Source organism: Astyanax mexicanus, chromosome 13 (genome assembly GCF_023375975.1).
Source record: "Astyanax mexicanus isolate ESR-SI-001 chromosome 13, AstMex3_surface, whole genome shotgun sequence".
NCBI classification, from domain to species: Eukaryota; Metazoa; Chordata; class Actinopteri; order Characiformes; family Acestrorhamphidae; genus Astyanax; species Astyanax mexicanus.
Genome location: NC_064420.1, coordinates 332,244 through 355,732, shown reverse-complemented (window position 1 = coordinate 355,732; position 23,489 = coordinate 332,244). Strand labels below are relative to the sequence as shown.

General features: G+C 41.6%; 3 protein-coding genes across 4 annotated transcripts; 1 reads left to right on the top strand and 2 right to left on the bottom strand.

Annotated features, from left to right (window-relative positions):
* Positions 1–1,249: 1,249 nt before the first annotated feature.
* On the bottom strand, positions 1,250–4,461 carry egr4 (early growth response 4). Its single transcript, XM_022677023.2, has 2 exons — positions 4,227–4,461; positions 1,250–3,605 (listed from the first exon to the last, which is right to left on the bottom strand). Exons 1-2 carry the CDS (start codon positions 4,303–4,305, stop codon positions 2,539–2,541), a joined length of 1,146 nt encoding a protein of 381 aa, XP_022532744.2. The 5' UTR covers positions 4,306–4,461; the 3' UTR covers positions 1,250–2,538.
* A 4,723-nt stretch (positions 4,462–9,184) lies between these two features.
* Positions 9,185–13,500, top strand: LOC111194069 (steroid 17-alpha-hydroxylase/17,20 lyase). The gene is made up of 6 exons (XM_022677022.2): positions 9,185–9,674; positions 10,200–10,338; positions 11,015–11,244; positions 11,632–11,718; positions 12,222–12,413; positions 13,327–13,500. The coding sequence occupies exons 1-6, from the start codon at positions 9,324–9,326 to the stop codon at positions 13,498–13,500; spliced, it is 1,173 nt and encodes a 390-aa protein (XP_022532743.2). The 5' UTR covers positions 9,185–9,323.
* Positions 13,501–16,176: 2,676 nt separating this feature from the next.
* Positions 16,177–23,268, bottom strand: si:ch73-290k24.6 (uncharacterized). 2 transcript variants are annotated; one of them, XM_007237849.4, is made up of 5 exons: positions 22,955–23,268; positions 21,992–22,033; positions 21,312–21,570; positions 20,060–20,221; positions 16,177–19,481 (listed from the first exon to the last, which is right to left on the bottom strand). In XM_007237849.4, exons 3-5 carry the CDS (start codon positions 21,454–21,456, stop codon positions 18,124–18,126), a joined length of 1,665 nt encoding a protein of 554 aa, XP_007237911.3. In that variant the 5' UTR covers positions 21,457–21,570; positions 21,992–22,033; positions 22,955–23,268; the 3' UTR covers positions 16,177–18,123. The 2 variants fall into 2 exon arrangements, with proteins under 2 accessions (XP_007237911.3, XP_022532742.2); XM_022677021.2 differs by lacking the exon at positions 22,955–23,268 and adding an exon at positions 22,889–22,913.
* Positions 23,269–23,489: the final 221 nt, after the last annotated feature.

The following is a 23,489-nucleotide window of genomic DNA, read 5'->3' as shown; positions in this document are numbered from 1 at the left end:
TATAATAGATACAGTAATTATTCTGCCTATAGCCTGGTTTTGCATACTTTAAAAAAATGATAAAACAGTTTATTTGAAATGATCTAAGACTTATTTATGTGTTTATATTATCTTATACTATGATGTTTGTACTAAAACCTGCTATAGAACTTGTATTTCATAACAAACATTATTACTATTCTTATTCATCTTAAAATAGACAATAACAATTACTCGCAGTCTATCACTCTATCACTTTATCATGTTACAGATATCCATTATTCATGCAGTTATAGCAATTCTATTACACTCTGGACTTCATGTTGCTGCTACTTCCCTACTCCTTTATATTTTGTGTATTTATCTATCTATTTTATTATTGTATTTTTACTCTGTTTTACTTTGTCTTTACATTGATCTATTGTAAATTGCTCTTTGGGAGTAAACTGGACCGTGGGAACACAATTTTGTTCCACTTCATGTACCACATGTGATGTAAAATGAAATAAAATAACTAAAATTTCCTTGAATCCTAGAAAAACAGCTTAATTTTACTGACTGGAGAAACATATTTTTCTAAGTAATGACATGTAATGAAACTCAGACTAATGTAATTGTAAGACTTTTAGTTACAATGACCAAAATGCTGTGCTAATTCTAATTTTATATTATAGACTGTATATAATATATGTATATATAGGGCAACTTGTCAATTTAAGTTTTCTAGTAAAATTGACCAGAAAAGCTTTTTTTTAAGTATTTGTAAGTAAAATTAGCACATATTTTTTAGAAATATAGATTGCTAGGTATTTGTATAAGTAGATAGTCTGGTATGTGTAGGTATTTAACCAGGAAGGTATATAAATAGGTAGGTATGAATTATATATATATATATATATATATATATATATATATATATATATATATATATATATATATATATACGTATATATATATATATATATATATATATATATATATATATATATATATATATATATATATATATATATATATATATATATATATATACGTATATATATACGTATATATATATATATATATATATATATATATATGTATATAGGTTTACTGTATATAGTAATATAGGTAGGTCCGTAGGTAGATAGATGCATAAGTGACTTTTTAATTAGCTTTATAAATCTATTTGTAGGTAGTTAAGGAGAGCTAGGTAATATATATGAGGTAAATAGGATATGAGAGATAGGATAATATATGGTTAAAATAGAAATCACACACAAATCAAATATAAACAATAAATATTCAATTTATTTTAAACATTCATTATTTTCAAAATATGCATAAGGCTTTAAACAGCGTGGCATTGCACAAGAACACTGTAATTCGTTTCAAAAGGCAATTCAACAATAATACATATAGACAACGCAGGCTATTCGCTGAGGAACAGCACGACGAGATATCTGCACAACTAAGTGTGCTACTGCAACTCAACTACTGTGTTGATGTTTTCTTCTGCATGAGGTTCGCACGAACCAGTGAAGCACATTCCACTGTCAAAAGTTGAATACAAGAATTGGATTCAAATCTATAAGAAGATAAATATTTCTCTCTTTTATCGTTTCTCATTTTTGTTCTTAAAACGAACAGTAGAAAAATACAATCAAAAATAAATATATGTATATTTATGTACAAATATATAGGCTTCTCCGGTTTGGATTTTACACGGCAATGTATCAAAATACAACACTGACCATAGAAAGAAGTGTGAAGAAACGAATAGAAATAACAAGTGCATGCTATACCGCGAGTCTAGCAGCGTCAGATAACACGTTCATATTCATACTGAATAAACATGCAGCTCATTTTCAGTAACAACAAAATAAAACAACATTAGAGGTTCTGGAGTTTAGCTTATGTTCAAAGTCTTTCATTCAAGCCACCAGAAATACAGGACACTTCACTTCACTTTTCAATCCGGGGGCTTGTCTCAAATCACCCGGATTGTTCCCTTGTTCCCTATGTAGCTTTGTCGTAATGTCCCAATGTAGCAATGAGTGCAATTAAATGCTATAGTCCCCTTGATGTTTCCCACAATGCAAATGTGCTCTTTTAGATTAAATGTAGCAATGTGTGTACATGTCTCTGTTAGCCAGCCAGTTAGCTTAGCAGTTAGCAGCACTGCTAAGCTACGCAAGTCCAGTTCGTTTTCACGTGAGGTCACCTGCACTTGCTTTCCAGAAAGGTAATAAAGTGCTCCATTCAGTAAAGATGAGCCAATCAGCGCACTTCCCGTCTGCAGACGATGATGCTTCACTATGTAGGGAGCTAGGGCTCAATTTAAGACACAGCCAAAACAGTCTCAAAACAGTCATTATCATTCCGTAGCTTCGACCGTCGCGCCACCTTTTGGCGAAGGCCACCAAACTTGACGTGTTTCAGGACCTCCTGACCGAAACTTTCACGTTCTCACGCGTGTGAACTTGAACTTGGCACGTTCCCGTCCAGCCATAAACGTAGCAGGTTTAGCTTGCGTGACGCTCGCTCACCCTCGCGCCACTTCGGCCGCGCGCTTCTTTCTCACACCAGCCCCGGCAGCGCGAAGGCGCAGGCGGCCGCGAGCTCGGCTTTCTGCTGTGCTCTCTCGCGCTGCTTGATGTGCACGCGCGCGTGCCTCTTCCTCTCGTCGCTGCGCGCGAAGCGGCGGCCGCACACGTCGCAGGAGAAGGGCTTCTCGCCGGTGTGCGTGCGCATGTGCGTGGTCAGGTGGTCGCTGCGGCCGAAGCGGCGCGAGCACACACGGCACTGGAAGGGTCGGTGGCCGGTGTGCACGCGCACGTGGCGGTTCAGCTCGTCGGAGCGCGAGAAGCGGCGCTCGCAGTTCTCCACGGGGCAGGGGAAGGGCTTCTCGCGGCGCGCGCCAGCGGCTTTCCGGCCTCCGGTGGCTTTGGGCGCGTGCGCCCGGTTTGTAGCCGGTAACGCGCCGGAGAGGAGCAGAGAGTCCAGCGTGAGGGGTTCATGGGGGAAGCACGTCGCGTGGAAGAGGGCGTGTCCGTGGAGAGTGGGCGGGGTCTGGAGTTGGGCTGCGAAGTTCGAGGGGCTCGGGATGGCGCGCGCGCACTCATCCGCGTACAAAAGAGGCTCCTGCTTTATCCAGGTCTCGGGCGCGCACGTAGGCTCCAGCGGCGCGAGCAGCTCGATGATGTCGTCCAGGTCGGCGAGGCGCTCGCACGCGCGCGCGTCCTCGAACAAGTCGTCGAAGAAGTCGTCGAAGCTCTCCTGCTTGATGTGCGCAGCGAAGGGTTGGCACGCGCCCCCAGCCGCCGGGTCCAAAAGCTCGTCTGAGGAGTCGCTGCCGCAGAACGGCGAGCCGGGGGAACCGAGCGAGCTCGCGACCGAGCCCACCGAGCCCTGGCGGAGGAGCGCGCCCCCGCCGCTGCTGCAGTAGCAGCGCGAGCTGGTGGAGGGCGGAGGAGGCGAGCTCGCGGACAGACCCACGATCTCTGTGATGAGGTTGAGGAGGGCGTCGGTCTCCGGGGGAAACACGGAGGGAGGAGAGGAGGGAGAGGGGGGGAGGAGATCCGAGCATTCCGCACATCCGGGGAGGAACGGAGAGTCCGGCTGCTCGAGCTTAGGCTTCAGCAGACCTGAGAGAGAGAGAGAGAGAGAGAGAGAGGTTAACACACAATGCTAACAGGTTTCATAATGTTCCCAAACTTTCAAACTTACAGCAGTAATTGTGAGATAGATAGATAGATAGATACATAGATAGATAGATAGATAGATAGATAGATAGATAGATAGATAGATAGATAGATAGATAGAGAGATAGATAGAGAGATGGATAGTTGGGGAGAGGTGTATAGATATGCAAAAACGGAGATAGACAGGGAAAACGAGTGATATATACATAGAGAGATGGATGAAGAAAGAAAAAGAGACTGGTATGGAAAGAGAGTGGTATGGAAAGATGAAAGAGAGAGAGATGGATGGATGGATAGAGAGAGTCATTACATAATCTCTCTCCAGTTGATGCATAAATGACTCACTGCTCTCGCTCTAACAGTCTCGCTCTTATTAACATACACACACGCGCGCGCACACACACACACACACATGCATGCAGGTGCAATAGTGTTTGCACGTTCCAATCATCAACATCATCATCATCATCATCATCATCATCATCATCATCATCATCATCATCATTATCATTCCATAGCACTACAGCAGTGCTTCATGCAGGTCTAAAGCCAGCGCGCGCTTACCGGTGGGCTCGGAGGGCTGGGTGGTCTCTGGGCGCGCGCAGATAAAGTCCAGCGCGCTGAAGTCCACCGTGTTCAGCATGTCGACAGATCAATTAGATTTAATCAACCAGTGCGAGGAAATCTCAAATCCACAATTCACCAAAACGTGCGCGTCCTTTACTCCGGTTTCCGGTCTGGGATTCCCTGCGCGCTCTCGTTTGAGATGCTCCGGTTATCTGCGGCTCTTCCTCCGTCGCTGTTTACCGGGATCCCTCTGCCGCTGCTTTTATACCGGCGGCGCTCCGCCTCCCGCCGCGTCAGCGCGAGGATTCCCCGCCGAGGAGCTTCTGGGCGCGCGCTGCTGCCCATAAATGGGCAGAAGAGGATGTGACGGGGTTCCCCCTCCGAAAATGGGCACGGGGCCGTGACGTAGCGGCGGTTTTCCTGAGCACCAATGCGGGAACAGAGAGAGAGAATAAATAAATAAACAAATGGATAGATAGATAAATAAATAAATGGCACGCGCTCTGCAGACTGAGCTGCTGGAATGAATGGAGGGCAGCCATAACGCTTCCAGCTGAGGAGCCGCTGTTCCACTGATCTCCATCACTGTCTGTCTGTCTGTCTGTCTGTCAGGGGCAGGATCTTCTCGAGGCCAGTCATTGGATGCTGCAGGAAAAGAGATTTGAACCCATAATTTAAGAGCTGTACTGAATTATTCCTGTGCAATGTGGGCAGCTGATTAACCCTTCATTAACATCTGCAGAGACAGCTGTGAGGAACTGGGCTAAACATCTGTATCCTCACTCGATATCAAATATAAAAATACTGAATAAATGCATTCTCTTGCACCCATAAAGTACAGCTCACTACCACATCACAAGGAATATTCATATAACCAGGCAGGAGAGCTATGATACAAATAATTGCATTTTCTATTAAACACAACATCTATAAACTACAACTGCTTAACTGGTTTGAGGGACATGTTGGCTATTTAACTGTGTCTGTTCTGGCAGTAGCGTTAATTATTATCAAACATTATACTATAAACATTTTATTACAACCCCAAACAAGAAAAAGTCACGGCAATGCAGATAAATGAACTAAATAATTGGAATCAAGACTTGGTAAAAAAAAACCCTATACAGAAATAGGTGGATCTTTGGCCAGTTTATCAACAAATGTATAAGGAAATTATTGCAATGTTCAACAACATTTTCTGACCCCTTAGACCACATAGGCAAGAGATTGCTTTGGAAAAGCTTTGTCAAGCACTGCAATACAGTATAGATTTACATACAGTCACAAAAGCAAAGCCACTTTAAAATTTACAAACAAAAAACACTTGTGTTACCATTTTACCATGTGGAGAAGAAGCAGCATGAATTTCTTTGGGCTTTTGGGTCAAACACATCAGTATTACAGACTGAAGATGAAAAGAAGCATCCAGGCTTTTATCAGCAACAAGTCCAAAAGCCAGGGTTGGTCCTGGTCTCTAGATGTGCTGCATGTGTCAGTACACTTCTCTAGTAATGCATTGAGATTTTAGTGCAATATATGCTGTTTGTGCAACCACATGCTGCACACATTATAAATGCATGGCATGGCTGCAGTCCTGAGCACTCCCTAATAGAGAATGAATTTGACTTATATATTACTTATATATAATATTATATTATATATCAGGTGTGTTGCACATATACACAGATATAGACAGTATACAGGTCAGAATGCATGCCCCCCCCTCCCTCGGGCACGTGGGCTGCAGAGGGCTGTCAGGTAAGTTGCTGTGTTGCCTGTGTTTCCTGTTGGCTGTGTTGCCGGATTCAGCACCCCGGACAGCGCCCACAGCTCTGCAGCAGCAGCTCCACAAAACCCCACCCGTATTCAGGCTCAGCCCACCTACGAGCAGCCAGCAGGGTCCTGCCTCCTGATCTGGGATTGGTTAATGCTGTTTTCTCTCCCGCGCTGTGATTGGCTAGTAGCTCATGTTCAGATTCAGAGCAGCCAGTGGAGGAATGCTGTATTCAGTCAGTGTGTGGGAAGCTGGGTTTTCCGGAAAAGGTGGGAAAATAATAAAAATAGGTTCAGTGTTTCAGATCTGCACGGAATTCTCTCTGCTTACAGACTGAAGCTGCAGATAAAAACACAGAACAGCTCTGTTTAATCAGCTGCTGTGTTCTGGTGAAGTGCAGGGAGGTGAGATAAATCTTTTTTAGTGTTACATAAAACATATTCAGAGGAATATATGAGATTTAGATCTTGAGATGTAAAACATTAAACATAATTAAATGAAATATATAAAGAAAATCCTGCTATGTATTTTGAAGGTTGGTGAACATCTACACATACATATTCTGCCTCTCCAAATGTTGTTATTATACCCAGTCATAAGAGAGAGAGAGTTGCAGATTGCTCATATTGCAGATGTCTGTTTTTATCAGTATCACATACTTTCAACATCTATTATTTGTTCTGGGTTTTATTATGAATAAAATACGGATCTGTGAGATTTACAAATCACAATTTTGCATTGATGTGGCTTTTTTGTCATTTAAATATTACTTAAACATAGTTTGCAAATGACAATCTGTGTTGCTTATTTTATTTTACATTAAAATTTACATTATTAAAGTTTAGTTTTAAGAGGAGTAATGTGGAACAAATGTGACTGATCATGATTAGACAGATAGATCTATAATAATAATAATAATAATAATAATAATAATAATAATAATAATAATAATAATAATACTAATCATCATCATCATGAAAAAATTGAAATGAAAACTAATTATTGTCTGGAATACCCTAACCCCTCCCTCAGCCCCGCCCCCAGGTTCTCCTTATTATAGCTCCGCCCCCTCTGTCTCTTTAAGCGGGGGTTCCGGATACACTCCAAACATGGAGCTGCACTGAAACTCTGATCTCTGAGCTGCAGCACAGCGCCACCTGCAGGACACACCTCCAACACCAGCACGAGACTCCTGATATACACCTGCAGAAACTGCAGAGAGAGAGAGAGACAGAGAGAGAGAGAGAAAACTCCTGCACCTTCTCTCTCCATCTCTCTCTCTCTCTACCTTCACGTTCATTTGAGCTAATTTCTATTAATACTGAGGTCATGTTTATATCCTAAATGATCCATAATGTTAATAATGTGATTATCCAGACAGGTTAATCACTGCTGCAGCATTAATACCTGGTTGGTGTTCTTCCTCCACCTCTGTACACTGGGTAAGAGGATGTAGAGGGTGTATATGAGACTGGGTAAGAGGATGTAGAGGGTGTATATGAGACTGGGTAAATGGATGTAGAGGGTGTGTATATGAGACTGGGTAAGAGGATGTATATGAGGTGGAGAAGTGCTGGGGTATTCCTCAGTCTCCAGCGCTCAGTCCACCCCCACACTGTTCCTGCAGCTCCAGCTGGACTTATATAAACAGTGTGGGAGGTGTTCCCTCAGCGCCGGGATTCAGCCGGGTTCTCTTACACTCACAGAACATATATTTACATATTTATATATTTATATATTTACTGACTGAGCTTCTCACATCACTTCTGTAAGATCTGCTTTAATAATCAGCAGTTAGGAGCCTTTTCCTTTCTACTGCAGAGATGAACGTGTGTGTGTGTGTGTTGTGTGTGTGTGTTGTGTGTGTGTTGTGTGTGTGTGTTTTGTGTGTGTTGTGTAAGCACAGGCAGAGTCTCTCTCTTTATTTCTCTCTCTCTCCGCCTCTGTATGAGCTCAGCAGTCTCTCTCTAACAAACACTGAGTTATATTTAGAGAGCAGAGCCTCATTCCTCACAATACATTTATTCTCTCTCCCTCCTTCTCTTTCTATTATTTTAATGTAATATATCAGTTTCTCTGATTTTGCTATTTATAGGTTTATGTTTGAGTAAAATGAACATTGTTGTTTTATTCTATAAACTACAGACAACATTTCTCCCAAATTACAAATAAAAATATTCTCATTTAGAGCATTTATTTACAGAAAATGAGAAATGGCTGAAATAACAAAAAAGATGCAGAGCTTTCAGACCTCAAATAATGCAAAGAAAACAAGTTCATATTCATAAAGTTTTAAGAGTTCAGAAATAATCAATATTTGGTGGAATAATCCTGGTTTTTAATCACAGTTTTAATTTCATGCATCTTGGCATCATGTTCTCCTCCACCAGTCTTACACACTGCTTTTGGATAACTTTATGCTGCTTTACTCCTGGTGCAAAAATTCAAGCAGTTCAGTTTGGTTTGATGGCTTGTGATCATCCCTCTTCGTATGCAAAAGCGATTCTGTCCAGCTGCTCGGCCTTGTGTCAGTAAAAACTCTCTGTTCAAGGTTAAAGAGTCTTTAATAAAATAACAGAGCAGCTGAAAATAACTCACAGGGTAAGAAAACAAACCAGTCAAACAGTTTAATCCCTCATTAATAACATGATTTATTAAATAAATATAGTAGTAAGGAAAAGATGACTGAAATAGTAGTAAGAATTCCAGATTGCATAAAACAATACCAGACAACAATAGGCAACAAATCATATAAATATAATTTATTGATTTTTTTTCCCAATTGCTAAAAGATTTCTGAGTTCACTTTACATCAATAAAGATTAACAAGCCCATCCCAGAAGAAGCCCTGCAAGCGTAAGCCATGACACTACCCGTGTTTCATAGATGAGCTGGTTTGAGAAACAGATGTTTTTAATTCGCTGGTCACTCTGCTCATATCTGCACACTGTCCTGCTTCATTCAGCCTCATCAGGGTTTCCATGACCTTTCACTCCAAACCAAGGTCCTGATAACACCCCCCCCCAACACACACACACACACACACACACACACACACCCCTCTGCTCTTTATAAACACTCAGAGCTCAGTTTCCACCATTCTTTACACACCTCTACACACACTTCTATACAGACAAGAACCACACACACACTCATCCACCTGTACACACACACTTCTATACAGACTAGAACCACACATACTATTTCTACCTGCACACGCATCTACACACATCTCTACACACACTGGAACCACACACACACATTTACACACCTGTACACACATCTATACATTTAAACACACTTCTACACTCTCTCTCACTATGAGCATGAAGTCAGCTCTGTCTCCAGTAGTTCTGCTGTTCTGCTGTTCAGCTGCTGTTTTATTCCTGGTTATAATGAAATGGCTGTACAGGCGACTCTGGTCCTCCAGCAGCAGTAGCGGCGGCGGCGGGTCGGTTCCCGGTCTGCCCTCCGTACCTGTGCTCGGCAGTCTGCTGCACATGCGCTCTCCGCTTCCTCCTCACCTGTTCTTCACGCGGCTGGCGGGCAGGTACGGGCCGCTCTTCAGTCTGCGCGCGGGGCGGAACTACACGCTGGTGGTCAGTGAGGTCGGGCTGGCCAGAGAGGTGCTGCTGCACCGGGGGCGAGACTTCGCCGGAAGACCGCAGATGGTGAGAAAAAGCTGCTGCTGCTGCTGTGATCTACTTTAGCACTTTTACAGATGTTCAGTTAATCAATTTTACTGTCTTACAGTTTTCCAGATGTTCAGTTTTCCAGATGTTCAGTTTTCCAGATGTTCAGTTTTACAGATTTTCAGTTTTACAGTTCTAAATCTGCTCTTTCTTTAACACTTTTTTAACTTGAAGAATCAGTTAAATTCAGTAAGAATAGTTGTAATATGAAGGAACACTTTAGCTGTATTAATGTATATGGATGCTCAGGTTCAGCTGTGCTCTAATACTGCCTCACCGCTATCAGAAAAACACTGTTCAGCCCAATCAGCTTTCCCTCCTGCTCCACCCCTAAACCCATACATCACACAGTTTCCCTCCCAAACCACCTCTGCCATTTTTTAGCCTTTTTTAAATTGGAGCTAAGTGTGGGTGTGTGTGTGTGTTATAAACACACACACACACACACTTACACACCACATTGGGTCCTGATCTGAAACCTTGTCCTCTCTGTAATCTCTGAAGGTCACTACAGCTCTGATGACGCGAGGAGGGAAAGACATCGCCTTCGCTGATTACAGCCCACTGTGGAAAAAACACCGCAGACTTGTCCACTCCTCATTCACTCTGTTCGGAGAGGGTTCCAGCAAACTGCAGAACATCGGTACACACACACACTGACCCTGCAATGTGATTGGCTAAGAGGTGTTCTATGAGTGCCGTTGTCAGCCGATAATGTACTGTAACCGAAGCTCTCCATGTATGTATTACTCCACCACATACAGGTAACCTAGCAACGATGCAGTGCTTACAAACCAAACAGCGCAGCTACAAACAAACAGAGCAGCAATGAAACTATTTTAACTGGTGGAGTTTTCCCCCTTTATTTAGTTTTTTAATTTAATGTCCTTGTTTTTGTGCTTAGTTTTAAAAAGTCAGAGTAAGTACTGTGTAAAAAAACTCAACAAAAGAAACCATGAAAAAATATTAAAAATATTAAAAATATAGATTTAGATACTGTTGAACAACACACAAGAGCAAAATGTATATAATACTGCTATTTATAGTAAATAGACTACATCATACGTAAACACACACAATTTTAAACCTATATTTGAAACTCATCACATCAGGAGCTCAATCTGAGAAACACGAAAACAGAAGAAAAACCAATAAACTTTACAGATTTGACTAATTTCTTTTGATACTGCTCTTTAAGTTTGTGTGTGTGTGTGTGTGTATGAGCTCCTAGCTGGGATGTTGTGAGAAGCTAAACCAGAAGTGAGCTGCCGTCATGTTTAGTGCTGAATCTTATCACACTTGTGACTCTGTTTCTCCAGTTCTAGATGCTGCAGAAAGTCTGTGCTCTGACCTCCAGGCCTGCAGGGGGCAGCACGTGGATTTATGCCCGATGCTGATGAGGGCTGTAACTAACGTGGTCTGCAGGCTCGTGTTTAACTCGTCTTACCGCCCTCACGACCCCGAGCTTCAGCAGGTCATGGACTACAACGACGGCATCGTCCAGACCATCGCCCGCGGAGGCCTGGTGGACATCTTTCCCTGGTTACAGGTCTGAACCATCAGCCCTCATTAAAATCACTTTTAATAAGAATCCATTACTCTGAGATACTTCTAAAAAATTGTTTTATGTAATTCTGGCAGTAGTTTTTATGTTCCATCACAAATCCATAATTTGACCAATTGGAATGCTCCTAAATTGAACATTACTTTCAAATACTTTTACATAACTCTCATTAAAAGTTGAGTTTTTTGTAAGATTTTTGCATGATAGTGGAAGTTGGAAGGTAGAGGTGGAATGAGCTCCTTTTAATACACTTCATTTTGAATTTTGAAACATTTTATGGACAAAAATTACAAACGTTTGGCCCAAAACTGGGTCTGATTTGAAGATTGTGATTATTTAAATGTTTCTACATTTGACTCTTTTTTTTCACAGATTTTTCCCAACAAGGATTTGGCTAAATTGAGGGAATGTGTTTCCATACGAGACAAACTGCTGACTAAAAAACTAGAAGAGCACAAGGTAAAACATGTTGAGATCTTACAAGTTGGGTGAAGAAGTCGTGTCAGTTTCTTTTTGCAGATCTAATAAATTAATAAAATTAGAAATTGCTCTGATATTAATGCATTAAACTGCATGAATACGAGCTAGTTTACTATTAGGAGAAATTCTAAATTATAAGCATTATAAGTATTGTGTATTATTTATTTTAGTATTTAATGGTAGTATTTATTAATATAAATATATAACAATTTAGGTCTGCATTTCCCCCTTTTATAATAACAAAAACAGCATTAATAACATGTTGTTGGGAGGGAGAGGGGTAATTGTAAAGGTTGCTGTGATGTATTTGTATTGTTGATTATGCACTGTTCTTTAAATAAAGAATTAATCATTAAAAAAACAGTAATAATTATTAATACAATAAATCAATAAAAACAATAAATCAACAGTTTAAAATACAAGTAAACACTTCAGCTGAATTTAAGGTGCTTTCATTAAGTTTGTGTTCTCAATCCTGTCAGCTGACTTACACACCTGGAGAACCACGTGACCTGCTGGACGCCCTCCTGATTGGTCAGAGCGGGTCAGCTGGTGAGGATGACATCACAGATGATCATGTGTTGATGACAGCAGCTGAAGCTTTTGGAGCCGGTGTAGAAACTACCTCCACCACTTTACTGTGGACTATAGCCTTCCTCCTGCACCATCCACAGGTACACACCGACCGGCCAAAAGTCACGGGATAGCAGTATCAGCAATATCTACACTGACCGTGACGTGTTACTGTTTTAACCTGTAAGGTGTTGTTATATATATTTACACTTTTTAAATTCATGTATAATTTTTCTTACATTTTACACTCATTACTTTGTGTTTTTCTGTTACTGAAAATCTCGAGAAAAAATAAATTAAGTTTGTTTTTCTAAGGAGACAAAATGTAAAAAAGTTCAAGGAGTATTAAAACTTCAGCAAAACCCTGTACCTGCCCTTGTAAAAGAAAATTGCATTTAAATCATTTTTAATTAATAAGTATAAGTATGTTAAATCTACTTAACATGGAAAAATACTTACTTTTAAATATCCTTATAAAATGAATACATACCTAAATACATACTAAGTATACTATTTTGGAACAATTGATGACAACTTTAGTATATTTTAACTGTAATTAAGCTATATTTAAATTTAAAACATAAAAGCATTAGGTCGTGCTTTTGAGAGTTTTTTTTTACCTTTACCTTCTGTAAACTTTTTAAAACACTTGAAGTATATAGTAAATGTATTACTTTACGTATTGATGCACATATCGTGTACACCTTAATGCTACTGGGAAATAAAACTACACTAAAGTGCATTAATGCCAGTATATATATTTGCTTAAAAATACAATTTATGGAAATACAGGAAAAGTATATATTTAATGTGTATTTTTTCATAAGTGTATTAAATTTAAAAAAGTGTATTTTGTTATTCTTTACCTTATTTGAATTCTTTTAATGCTCTTAAGTACACTTCCTTTTCACAAGGGTGGACCTGTGGTCTAGAGTATACATGAAATTATATGTGTGTGTGTGTGTGTGTATGTGTGTATGTGTGTGTGTGTGTGTGTGTGTGTTTATGAAACAGGTACAGGACCGTCTCCATGCTGAGCTGGATGAGCAGGTGGGAAGGGACCGCCCCCCCGCTCTGAGTGACAGGTCCAACCTGCCATTCCTGGACAGCGCTCTGTGTGAGGTCATGAGGATCCGCCCCGTCAGCCCTATCCTCATCCCACATGTCGCTATGCAGGACACCAGGTAACCATGGCAATGCCGCAGCAACCACTGTGGCCACCAAAGAGGACAAACTCCTGGTTGCCATGGCGATACGGAGGTACAGTCGTGACCGGAATGTTAGATGCTAATCCTGGTTGCGGTATTTCTGTACGGCTCACGTTCACTCCGGCACCAGACTCTTACTGACCTTCACTCACTCACTAATACAGAATAATACACTAATATCATCACTCTGTGCAGCTTAGGAGGACATGCTGTTCCTAAAGGAACCAGAGTTCTGGTGAACATGTGGGCCATTCACCACGACCCGAAACACTGGGAGGAACCGGACCAGTTCAGACCAGGTACCTCAAACATCCACTTACTCAGGAACTGATCAGTATAATAAACATATACAGCTTTAATTTTACCAAATGTAAAACCTCTGGAATATAATCAAGAGGAAGATGGATGATCACAAACCATCAAACCACCAAACTGAACTGCTTGAATTTTTACACCAGGAGTAAAGCAGCATAAAGTTATCCAAAAGCAGTGTGTAAGACTGGTGGAGGAGAACATGATGCCAAGATGCATTAATGAAAACTGTGATTAAAAACCGGGATTATTCCACCAAATATTGATTATTTCTGAACTATTAAAACTTTATGAATATGAACTTGTTTTCTTTGCATTATTTGAGGTCTGAAAGCTCTGCATCTTTTTTGTTGTTATTTCAGACATTTCTCATTTTCTGTAAATAAATGCTCTAAATGAGAATATTTTTATTTGGAATTTGGGAGAAATGTTGTCTGTAGTTTATAGAATAAAACAACAATGTTCATTTTACTCAAACATAAACCTATAAATAGCAAAATCAGAGAAACTGATTCAGAAACTGAAGTTTTTTTGTACACAATATGTGCATCAATATGTAAAGTGGTGCATTTACATTATACTTTAAGTGTATTAAAATTATGTCTAAAAAAACCTTAAATCTACTTAAATTTGCAGAAGTTGTACAAAAAAATCTCTGAAAAGCACAACCTAATGCTTTTATGTTGTATTTAAATATAGCGTAATTATAATTGCAATAAACTTAAGTTGCCGAAAGTTCCATTTCCAAAAAAAGTTAATTTAGTATGTATTTAAGTATGTATTAATTTTAATGATAAAAGTATGTACTTTTCCATGTTAAGTATACTTTTAAAATATACTTTTCTTCTTCCCGCCTCTCTTTCACAGACCGGTTCCTCGATGCCACAGGTAAGAAGATAGCCCCGCCCAGTTTCCTGCCGTTTGGGGCGGGGCCCCGGGTGTGTGTTGGCGAATCACTGGCGCGGATGGAGCTCTTCCTGTTCGTCAGCTGCCTCCTGCAGAGGTTCCACTTCAGTGTTCCAGCAGGAGCGAGTCTGCCTGACCTGCAGGGGCGGTACGGAGTGGTGCTACAACCACTGCGCTACAGCGTTACAGTCACACCCAGACACTAAGCCCCGCCCCCACAGCACCTGTACCTGTGCTACCTCCCACACCTGCAGCACATTAACAGATAATCACAATCACACCTACTGATTTATACAAACACCTCCACCCAGCTACGCTCACATTATTACAGCGATTCTGTTTCCTGTATTTATAAAGCAGAGCTGGATCAGATGGGAAAAGCTAAAAAAAGTCTGTAATGCTTCAAAAATCAGGATTAAGAAACACTATAGCTCTGTCTGGATGGGATTATTTTCTCAGGGGGCGTCTGTGTATAAAAATATTTCACTCTTACTATTACTCTTTAGTGATAAAACTCCTGCATCCGGACTGCAATTGTAAAAACAGGAGGATCAGTGAGATTTTAGGCTTTTTTTCGGTCACATGACATCATCGCGGCGTTCAGTAGCTCCTCCATTTCCACTCGCTGTTGTGGGTTTTTGTTAACGTGGATCTCCGTGGAAACCGTGGCGCGTCCAAAGTGTACAGTAATTACGGTGCGCGGCAGTGGACAAATATCTATTTTATTAAAGGCGAGGAGACGAAACTCAGAGATGTGCGTCCGGACGGGACTAAAATTACCCAGAACCCCCTGAGAAACTAATTCAGATAGGGCTTAAGATACATTAAAGCAGTGGTTCTGAATCTTTTTAGACTGTGTACCAGAAATGACCAAACTAACACTTCCTACAAAGTATCTACAATCCATTTTACAAAAACACATGTATCTCCACACACATGCATATATATATATATATATATATTATATATACACAGTAATCTATAGACATGTAATCCACGTATATATACATGTCTTCATATCGTTCTTTTACCAGTTGTTCTTCTCTCTTCTGTTGTGTGGAGTTTTATGTTAGTATTATGGTTTATTAGTAGTTTGATTGATTATTGATTCTGGTTAATACAGTATTTTATCCTACTGAGAATCTCAGAATCAGGATTTAAACAAAGAAAAATAAACAAGAGAGCCGATCAGTGAACTACAGTGTTCACTAGCTTATTTATCTATTATCAATCTATTACCTGTAGTGCAGTTGATACTAAGGTAACAGTAATAAAATGGCACAAATCTGATTTTTAGGAAAATCTGTTTTTTAGGATAATAACATTAAAATGAAAAACTGGACCAAACTGGAAGGAACTGACTAATAAGTTGACTGTAGCTTTTTAAAACACACACACACACACACAACCCACGCAAAAGAGAAACGAGGAGGCGGAGTTTTCACTCGACTCTTTTTAGTGTTGAAGTCATTGAGAATAACATCTGCACACCTTTCACAGTCTCACATGAACATCAAACATACTCTATTGCTCAGACTAGAGAAGGTTGTCATAGTAACGCCACGGCAGCACCATGATAACGCCATAGTAACGCAACTGGAACTGGATGTTATAGTAACACTAGTGTCAATACACACAATCAATCAATCGACCAATCAATCAATCAATCCCTTGGCCTCCGATTATTATATTTTACACCAGTTCCACCAGCACTGTGATGCACTCCAAATGGCAAATGGCATGCTTAGAAAATATATATATATTTTTATATATCATTTCACAGAGAGCATATATATCTCTATATATATATATGTATATGTATTTTATATATATATATATAGATCATCTGAACCTACATACATATATATTCATATGTATATTTCATATATTTTTATATATATATATTAATCTTTGTGGACATTAGCAGTTCGACGTAGAAATTGAACGTTGTTACATTGGTTAAGTCTTTTAAGACTGCTTTGATGTCAACAAGTGAGAAATGCGTTTTGTTTGATTTTTTTTGTTTGTTTTCTGTTTTTTTTTCAATGTTTCCACATTAAGACGTAACAAAATGTTTAATAAAAATCACGAACGAAAAAAACAGAAACAATGTCCTGAGGTTGTATTTTTTCTTCTTCTTCTGTCGTGTTTGAGATGCAGCATCTGTTTGGCCAAGCTGGTGTTCTAAAACACTGGAAAAAATGAGAACGAGGATGAGGCCGTCTCTGTGTTTTTTGGACGGTGTTCTAAAAAAAATGCTGTTTTGTGTTGGGTTTTCGCGTGAACCTGTGAAGAACCTTTTTTACATTCGGCTGTAAGCTCCAGTTAACACCGAGCGCAGTTAGCGGCGATGGCGGCCTGGACCTGGCGTGAACAACTACATTACCCAGAGGCACACGGGACAGTTAACAACTAGTGTGTGTTTGGTGTTATTGCATCTTTACTGTTGGCATTGTTTGAACCATGAGCATTTCAAGCAGCTTCATCGTCTATCAAAGCGTACAAACACTCCACACTACAGGACTCTACGGTCCTGTGCTAGAGGCTACAATAAAAGCAGGGAACAGGGGGAAAGAGAGAGAGAGAGAGAGAGAGAGAGAAAGAGAGAGAGATGAATGTTGCTACAGAATACAGAATCAGTGTTCACACATGGGGCCAGAAGAGCAACTGGCGCTGTTTAGTACAGACGTACGATCGTTTGTAGTACCATCGTCCCACATCACACACAAGCTCATACACAACAGTAACTGTACGTGTGTGTGTGTGTGTGTGTGTAGTTTAGGGTCAGGTCCAGCTGTTTTTAACAGAGAGAGTCCGAGGCTCTGGTTTCTCCAGTTCATTCATCTTCGGAGAAATCTGGCTTTGTGTTAAAGCTCCGGAGAACATTTCAGAGATTTCATTTCATTTACTTCATTACTCTCTCAAAACCAAGAGAGAACGAGAGAGAGAGAGAGAGAGAGAGAGAGAGACAAGGCGAGAGGAAGAGAAAGACACACAAGAAAAGAGAAAGAGAGAGAGAGAACCCTCTTATGCTGTCGAGCTACATTTTTACCTATACCACTGATCCTATGATCCTAATCCAGTTTAATAGTTGACCTGGTTTGTTTTTCACGACTGCTGCCTGTTGTCTGTTTGCTAATCCTTCAATCTAATCTCCAGAGCTCTGGGAAATCCACGTACACGATGCATGTTCCACGTTTCACGTTCCACATTTGCCGGCTCTCGAAACTTAATGCAACTCCTCAGCGTGGCGCAGCGCCGGATAAATTCGCAGCGTGGCGCAGCGCTCAATAATTCCCCGCACTCTGCTTCACCCTGTAACTATGGATTCTTTCTAACAACAGCTAACATTTTCTAACATCCCGTCTGTCTGTCTGTCTGTCTGTCAAATGCTCTCCATGGCTATGACCACCGCTTCAGCCTTCGCCGGCGCAGAGGGGGCGGAGCTGCACGTGTCCGGCCACTCCCCCAACCCCTCCCCTGCAGCAGGAGGCGGAGCCAGCTGGGCTCGGATCAGGCAGTCGGCACTGTCGTGTAGGCTATCGATCGATATCGGCACAGCGGTCGCCCCCACCTCCAAAGGATCCCCCCGTTCCTCGTCTTCCTCGTCCTCGTCCCCCTCTCGGTCGATGCGACAGCGGCACACCTCGATTCCGGAGTCTCCGGTCAGGCGGCGCTGCTGGAAGTGCGTCTGGTCCACGTCCAGGTCGCAGACGGCCGAATCCCGGCGCTCCGGTTCCAGGAAGTCCGGGGAGAAGAGCACAGGTCTGGGAGGAGACTGAGGCGGCGGCGGGGGAGGAGCGGGAGGGCTGTTGGTTGGGGAGCTCTGCTGCTGTGAGAGCGCCCCCAGAGGATCGGAGAGGGGGAATAACAGAGGAGGGAGTGAAGGAGTAGAGGGGGACGTAAGGGAGACGGGAGAAGGAGACAGTGAAGGAGAGGACGGGGTGGGGACGGTGAGAGACGGCTGGGAGGCTGGAGCAACACTTTGGGTTGTGTTGCTGGGTGGCTGAACAAGGTGCAGGTCTGTGGAGATGGGACTGGTCGGGCTGGTGCTGTTAGAAGTCTGAACCACGTTGATAACGTTACAGTTTTCAGCACTATTTGCACTAGTGTTATTTGCACTAGTGTGAGTGGTGATAGCAGTGTGAGTTGTGTTGTTGGGGGTTTCATTACACGTTGTGGTCTCCTCTGCATTGATCTTGTTGTTGTTGCTGCTGTAAATGGTTTGACTGATTTTAACTGTTTTAACGGTTTCAACCGTTGTAACTGTTTTAACGGTTTTAACGGTCCTGTTGCCATTGCAGTCTAAAGAGGCGGAGTCCGACAGCTCCGCCTCCATTCCCTCTGCCCTGCTCAGCACCGGATTGGCTCCAGCCTCGTGGAACGAGTGGGGCGGAGTGGAAACAGTCTCGCCGTGGCTCTCCGTGGCTGCACTCGATTGGGCGAATTCAGGGGCGGAGTTGATGGGCGGAGCTTCGCTGTGGGAAGGTGTGGAGGTGTGGCTAGTGTCGGTCTCGTCCGTGAGCTGGGCAGAGGAAGGGGAGGAGCTACAGGGGGATGATGGACAGCAGGAGTCACAGGAGCAGCTGGTGTAGTTGTCGGAGCTCTGGGAGGACAGCATGTGACTCGGGCCGGGGTGGGAGGAGCCTCGCGGGTACGCTACCGAGCTGTAGGGTGGGGGCGGGGTGCTGGGCTGGGCTGCTACTTCTTCATAGGACGGCAGTTTGAGCGAGGCGAGGAAACCTGCCAATGAAGAAGAGTCACAAGGTTAATTACTAATAAACGATTATGAGGTTATGATTATGTTCTAATCTGCTATTAAGGATTAAGTGGAGAAATGCATCGTTTACTTAAAAAAATAAGGGAGGAAAAAGTGCATCTATTAATTTCCAGCCCAAAACGATGTACGGTTATTTTTGCCCCAATCATTTTTATTTGCCATAATTATATAAACTACAGCTGGGCACTGATTTAAAATTTCCGGTACTGATACGATACTTATTAGTTTGATACCGATAACTGAAAAAACTGTAACCAAAAATTACAAATATATATTTGCAAATATTTAATCAACAGCCAACATAATATATAATAATCCATTTTTTATACTGTCACCATGAGATATTATTTTATTTGGAACTTGTTTCAACAACTTTATTGGCACTTTATTATAATTGTTAGAAACTAGACTAGACTTTTCAAATTTTTGCTCCTTAAAGACGTCATTGAACTGAACTGAACTGAGAGGCAGAGAGAAACACAGAGAGGCTGAAGGAGGAAATCTGAAAGAGAAGTAAAGAGAGAGATGAAAGAGAGCGTACTGAGGTCCAGCATGGAGGATGGGTAGCTGCAGGCTCCGTGGTAGGCCATCAGGTTGATCTCTCTCTGCCGCTGCTGCTGCTGCACTCGCTGCTTAGCCTGCCTGTGCCGATAAGCACAGCAACAGCTGAACAGGATCAGCACGCTCCATAACAACCAAAACCCTGCAGCACACAGATAACACACACACACACACACACACCTGTAAACACACGCTTGTACAATATATCATATACAGGGATATCCTGATTTTTTTAGTATTTGCCGATACTGAGGTTTTTAGATTTTTTTCCGATACTTTGGCAGTTCAGCAAAAGCAAAAAGAAAGAACACTTAAGCTGTAACTTTTTTTTTTTTTTTACAATTGTTTTTTTATTATTATTATTGAAACAACAGCATCAAAAATAAAAAACTATCACAAAATAAGCAAGTACTAAATAGCCATACAAATGATTTACATGTAAATATCCATCTTTTCTCTATAAACAGTTGTCTGTTACGTTTTTTTTATTTATTAATTTTTTTTTTTTTTTTTTTTAGTTTAAAACATAACATTTTATCACAAAAATGTGCTTCTAAAATTCTACTATTTTTTACCACACTGAAACAACTACAATATAGCAGCACAATAACAGTATAATAAAGTATAAGGCCTGTCATGATTTTTATTAGACGATATATAGTTCTTATATTTGGATACTCTAAATTGCCCTGATGTTAATGCATATGTGTGCTGGTGTAAGTATACGTGTGTGCCCAGATATGTATTGTGACACATTGCTGGGTCAACTCTTGGGTCAAGTGCCTGTCGCAGTCCTCCTCCAGGTGGACGGTTGTTTCAGGTTGTGAGTATGCTGTGCATGATTGGCTGCCGCTTCTCACCGGTGTGTTTGTGTGTGTGGATAAGTACTGAGTGTAAAACATGATTTTAAAGTGTCCTTGGGTTTCTAGAAAGGCGCTGTACAAGTGAAATTATTGTGATTAATAATAATATTGATAGAATAACAGCATAATAGCATAGATACAGATACTGATACTCACTTTAAAGGGTAACTAAACCCACTGATTTAAGCTGAGGTAGTTTGGGAGGGGAAATGTAGCATTATCCACACCTATAGCACATTACTACACTAAAAGCTTTTTTAAAGGTTAGGACTGGTATGTTTCATTACTTTAAAGGAAAAAAACTTATGGTTTAAGGTATAGTGGCTCTGTAATGCAACACTGTGTGAAATATAATCAGCCAATACTCACACCACAGCTCGTAGTAGTAGGTGCAGCAGCCGGTCTCTCCGCAGCAGTGGCCGTTCTGGCAGATGTAGCTGCTGGCACTGTTGGCTCCAGGACAGTAGCGGGGTCTGCCCAGGACCGGCAGGGTCCCCGTGCTGTGGTACTCCATACCCTGCAGAAGGGCGTGGCGCCACCGGAACAGCCGCTCCTCCTCCTCCTCCACGACTGCTGCTGGAGCAACACGATCCAACACCCCCTCGCTGCCTCCTTACAGTCAGGAAGTCTGGGGGAGAAGAGAGGAGGTTTTAGTGAGCTGACTTTTAAAAAAGTATAAAATGAAAAGCATTCTTCAGTTTCTATTATATACTTTTGAACTGTAGGCTTATAGTTTTGTTATTAATAATAATAGAAGAAACTCCAATAATTATTTGGCAACCCTTTGGTTGCACACAAGAACAATTTGGTCAATTAAGTGCAATGCAATGCTTTGAATATCCAGATTGTGCACCGGCCGCCTTGATGAAAATCAAATGATTGTGTTTTATGATTCTATCAGCTATGGAAGCTGTGATTACTATCCGTTAATTAAAAATCAATTACCAGCACAGATACAACCCCTATGTAAATATGCGTTCCTAATTGTACCTGCTTTATTATCTATGATTAACCCATTCAACTCATGGGGTTCATTACAGGACACTTACCTGCAGAAAGATGCAGATCTTTAGAAGTGCTGCCACAGTCATCTGGATGAGATATTCAAAGAACGAAAGAAAGAGATAGAAAATACTGTTATTATCAACTAAAAAATAATATGATGCTTCATATATACACAGCTATCAATTTCTGTCTGGTTCTTTTGTTCACAGCCTGATTTTTCTTTTTTTGTACTACAATCACATGCTCAGTTTTCAGTGCTGGAGCGACTCAGGATTACAATTTAGATTATTATTTTTTACTAACAACTTCAGTTTTTAATTTATAAACAAAGTGATATGCCTTTTTTCACATTTAACACATTTGCATTGCAACACATTATTTTGTATAATATTTTCATACATAACATAACAAATCCCTGAGAGGCAGGGTTAATGTTTGGTTTCCACAAAGAAAAAAACTTTTCCACATTCAAACAAATATGTGGACTATTATTATAAATGTATTTCTGTTTTCTGCAGATTTACGTTACAGAAATAACAGAAGATAAAGGTGCATACTTTATGTAGCTAATCATTTAAAATTAAGCTAATTTATCTTATTTATTATGAATAGGGTTAAATTAATATCTGACAGACTTGTTTACCTAGTTAGCTAGGTTAGCTGGTTGGCTATTTAGCTGGTTAGCTAAGCTAACTAGTTCTCTAAACGCGTCTTTTCAGTCTGTAAGCTGTAGAATAGCGTTAGTTATCCATATTAGTAAAGCTAGGCTAGGCTAGGCTAAGCTATGTTATGGCTATGTTAGTAACGCTGCTGGTGCAGAGCCGTTAGTTAGCCTAGCATTAGCAGAGCCGCTCCAGTCAGGCTGTTGCTGTGCGCAGCTGCTGGGTTAGCTAAGTTAACTAATGTTAGCATTAGCTAAGCTAGGTTAACTAGTTAGCTACCTGGCCGAAGGACAAACAGCCCAAGCGGCGGAGTCTCCCACCGTCCCGCCGCCTCGGTACACTCACCGCCCCGCCGCCTCACTCCCGCCGCCCCGCTCCTCCTCCGCCGCGGCGGCCGCTGAGCCCCGCATCTCCGCCCGTCTCCATCTTGTCTCCCCGCGCCGTCTCTAACCGGAGCGCCGGCCTGCTGCACACGGCACTGCACGGCGCCCAGCACGAACCGGAGCCAGACCGGGGCGCCTGTCCGTGCGCTCCTGCCACGGTTAACGGTTACCGAGATCCGTTCTAACGGAAAAAAAATCCGAATTACATAATCCGCGCACACAGCGCTGGATGCGATATCTTTAATGCCCGTTAAAGCGGACCTCGCGCTGATTGGCTGGGGCTGCGCAGCGTGACGGCCAATCAGAGGGCAGCCAGCGGTAGCCTGCATCCCTCATAGCAACAGCACCACTGTACTGAGAGAGAGAGAGAGAAAGAGAAAGATAGAGAGAGAGAAAGAGAAAGAAAGAGAGAGAGACAGAGAGGATGGCAGAAAGACGGATGAACTTTTACCTACAACTCTCTCTCTCTTTCTCTCTTTTTTCTTTCTCTCTTTTTC

Excerpts from the sequence above, each read along its gene's own strand:
- LOC111194069 (XM_022677022.2), top strand. The coding sequence starts at position 9,324 with ATGAGCATGAAGTCAGCTCTGTCTCCAGTAGTTCTGCTGTTCTGCTGT. Across the intron at positions 10,339-11,014 it reads CAGCAAACTGCAGAACATCG|TTCTAGATGCTGCAGAAAGT; the intron begins GTACACACACAC and ends CTGTTTCTCCAG. Across the intron at positions 11,719-12,221 it reads AAAAACTAGAAGAGCACAAG|CTGACTTACACACCTGGAGA; the intron begins GTAAAACATGTT and ends CAATCCTGTCAG.
- si:ch73-290k24.6 (XM_007237849.4), bottom strand. The coding sequence starts at position 21,456 with ATGGAGTACCACAGCACGGGGACCCTGCCGGTCCTGGGCAGACCCCGC. Across the intron at positions 20,222-21,311 it reads CTACTACTACGAGCTGTGGT|GGTTTTGGTTGTTATGGAGC; the intron begins GTGAGTATTGGC and ends TGTGTGCTGCAG. Across the intron at positions 19,482-20,059 it reads ATCCTCCATGCTGGACCTCA|GTTTCCTCGCCTCGCTCAAA; the intron begins GTACGCTCTCTT and ends CTTCATTGGCAG.
- egr4 (XM_022677023.2), bottom strand. The coding sequence starts at position 4,305 with ATGCTGAACACGGTGGACTTCAGCGCGCTGGACTTTATCTGCGCGCGC. Across the intron at positions 3,606-4,226 it reads CCAGCCCTCCGAGCCCACCG|GTCTGCTGAAGCCTAAGCTC; the intron begins GTAAGCGCGCGC and ends TCTCTCTCTCAG.